The sequence below is a fragment of the Pundamilia nyererei genome, unplaced genomic scaffold (assembly GCF_000239375.1).
Source record: "Pundamilia nyererei isolate P.nyererei 1_Seehausen unplaced genomic scaffold, PunNye1.0 scaffold00201, whole genome shotgun sequence".
Lineage (NCBI taxonomy): Eukaryota > Metazoa > Chordata > Actinopteri > Cichliformes > Cichlidae > Pundamilia > Pundamilia nyererei.
The window spans coordinates 943,103-944,489 of NW_005187602.1; the positions used below are offsets into that span (position 1 = coordinate 943,103).

A 1,387-nucleotide genomic window follows, 5' to 3' on the forward strand; every position below is an offset into this window, starting at 1 on the left:
TAACTCCTGAAAAAACAGTAAATACACAGGTATGGACCTAACCAATGTCACCGTGGCAGCATGACTGTGGTGTGTTGGATGGATGTGTTTGTTGGAACCTGCACCCGCAGTGATCTGTGGCGTCAGAGTGATGACTATATTGAGTGGAGAGACAGACACAGGCAAAACGGTACGTAAACCATTAACTGAAGCAGGTGACACTTCAGGCTGAGAGTGAGTGGTTACACCATTGTTCGAGGCTAAAATCTTATCCAGTGATGAGTTCACAGAGACAGGAGAAAACGGTGTCACATTAACCCTGATCTCAGCCTCCATCTCCTGAGTGGAGGTACAGGTGCTGGAGCAAAACAGTTCAGAATCACCCTGTGTATGACCTTCAGGAAGACAAAATTCATATTGTGACATTACGCAGTCCAGGTTACCATGATCAGCATTTATGTTTTCATCTTGACAGGTTAGAGTGAGTTCATGATCGGCGTTCACCGTTTTCAGTTCATTAAACACAAAAGTAGCAGGGACAACAGGATCACTAGTCATGTTACACTTTAATCCATGATTTGCCATTTCTGCAATATCCTTGCTTACTGTGGCTTCAGAGGGCCCCAGAGGTGAGAAAACGCAGTTCTTGAGGTCAGGCTCAGAAACAGATAGCTTAGACTTGGATGGAACCTCAGACATGGTAAAAGACACAAAAGGAAACACCTTCACCCCACTACTCACACTATTACCCTGAGAATCAGTGGAAGTCTCTTTCAGTCTATGTGTAGATTTTGTGGTCCCTACAGGATTGAGTGAAGCAGTCATGATCGACTGAGAAGGACTGTCTCTAGCCTGTGGCTTGGTGAATAGCTCATTGCCAGCCATATCACCGGCTAAGTCTGTAGTTACTTCACATGCCGTCCGCTCAGAGGAAACTTGGCTTGACAGATCAGGTTCACTCACCTCTGAGCATCGGGTGATGCGGTGACGACGCGAACGCCGTCTTTTCTTGGCCGTGGGCCCCGTTAACGTGGAAAGTGGGGCCTCCTGCGGTGACGCAGAGGCTGAGGAGGCGAGTGTTGGCGGAGCGTCAGGCGGGAGCTCCTGGCAACTCCGGGGGCCCCCAAAGGCCAGGCGTGTCCCGCGGAAAATCTCACCGTAGTGAGGAGAGAGCCCTGGCTTCCCCCGTAGCTCCTCCTCCAGTTGCGCGCATGCGGCGCTCTGCCGCTCCTCGAGGTCGAAATCCGTTACCTCCACAGCCTCCTCGTGTCGCTCAGAGGAGGGCGAGACATGCCGTAGCGATGAGCGACGGCGACGTGAACGCCGCTTCCGTCTTGATGTGGACGCGGATGGAACTTGGGTTTCTGTGGCGACTGGCTCCTCGTCTTCCGACCACATCCGCGCCAGA

At 51.8% G+C, this 1,387-nt stretch overlaps 1 protein-coding gene across 1 annotated transcript in view; it reads left to right on the plus strand.

Annotated features, from left to right (window-relative positions):
• deaf1 (DEAF1 transcription factor) overlaps positions 1-1,387 on the plus strand; it is a 19,292-nt gene that overhangs the window by 14,629 nt on the left and 3,276 nt on the right. The window contains exon 12 of the mRNA XM_013914506.1: positions 1,041-1,310. Within this exon, the coding sequence (XP_013769960.1) occupies positions 1,041-1,310 (270 nt within the window). The remainder of the gene's footprint in view (positions 1-1,040; positions 1,311-1,387) is intronic.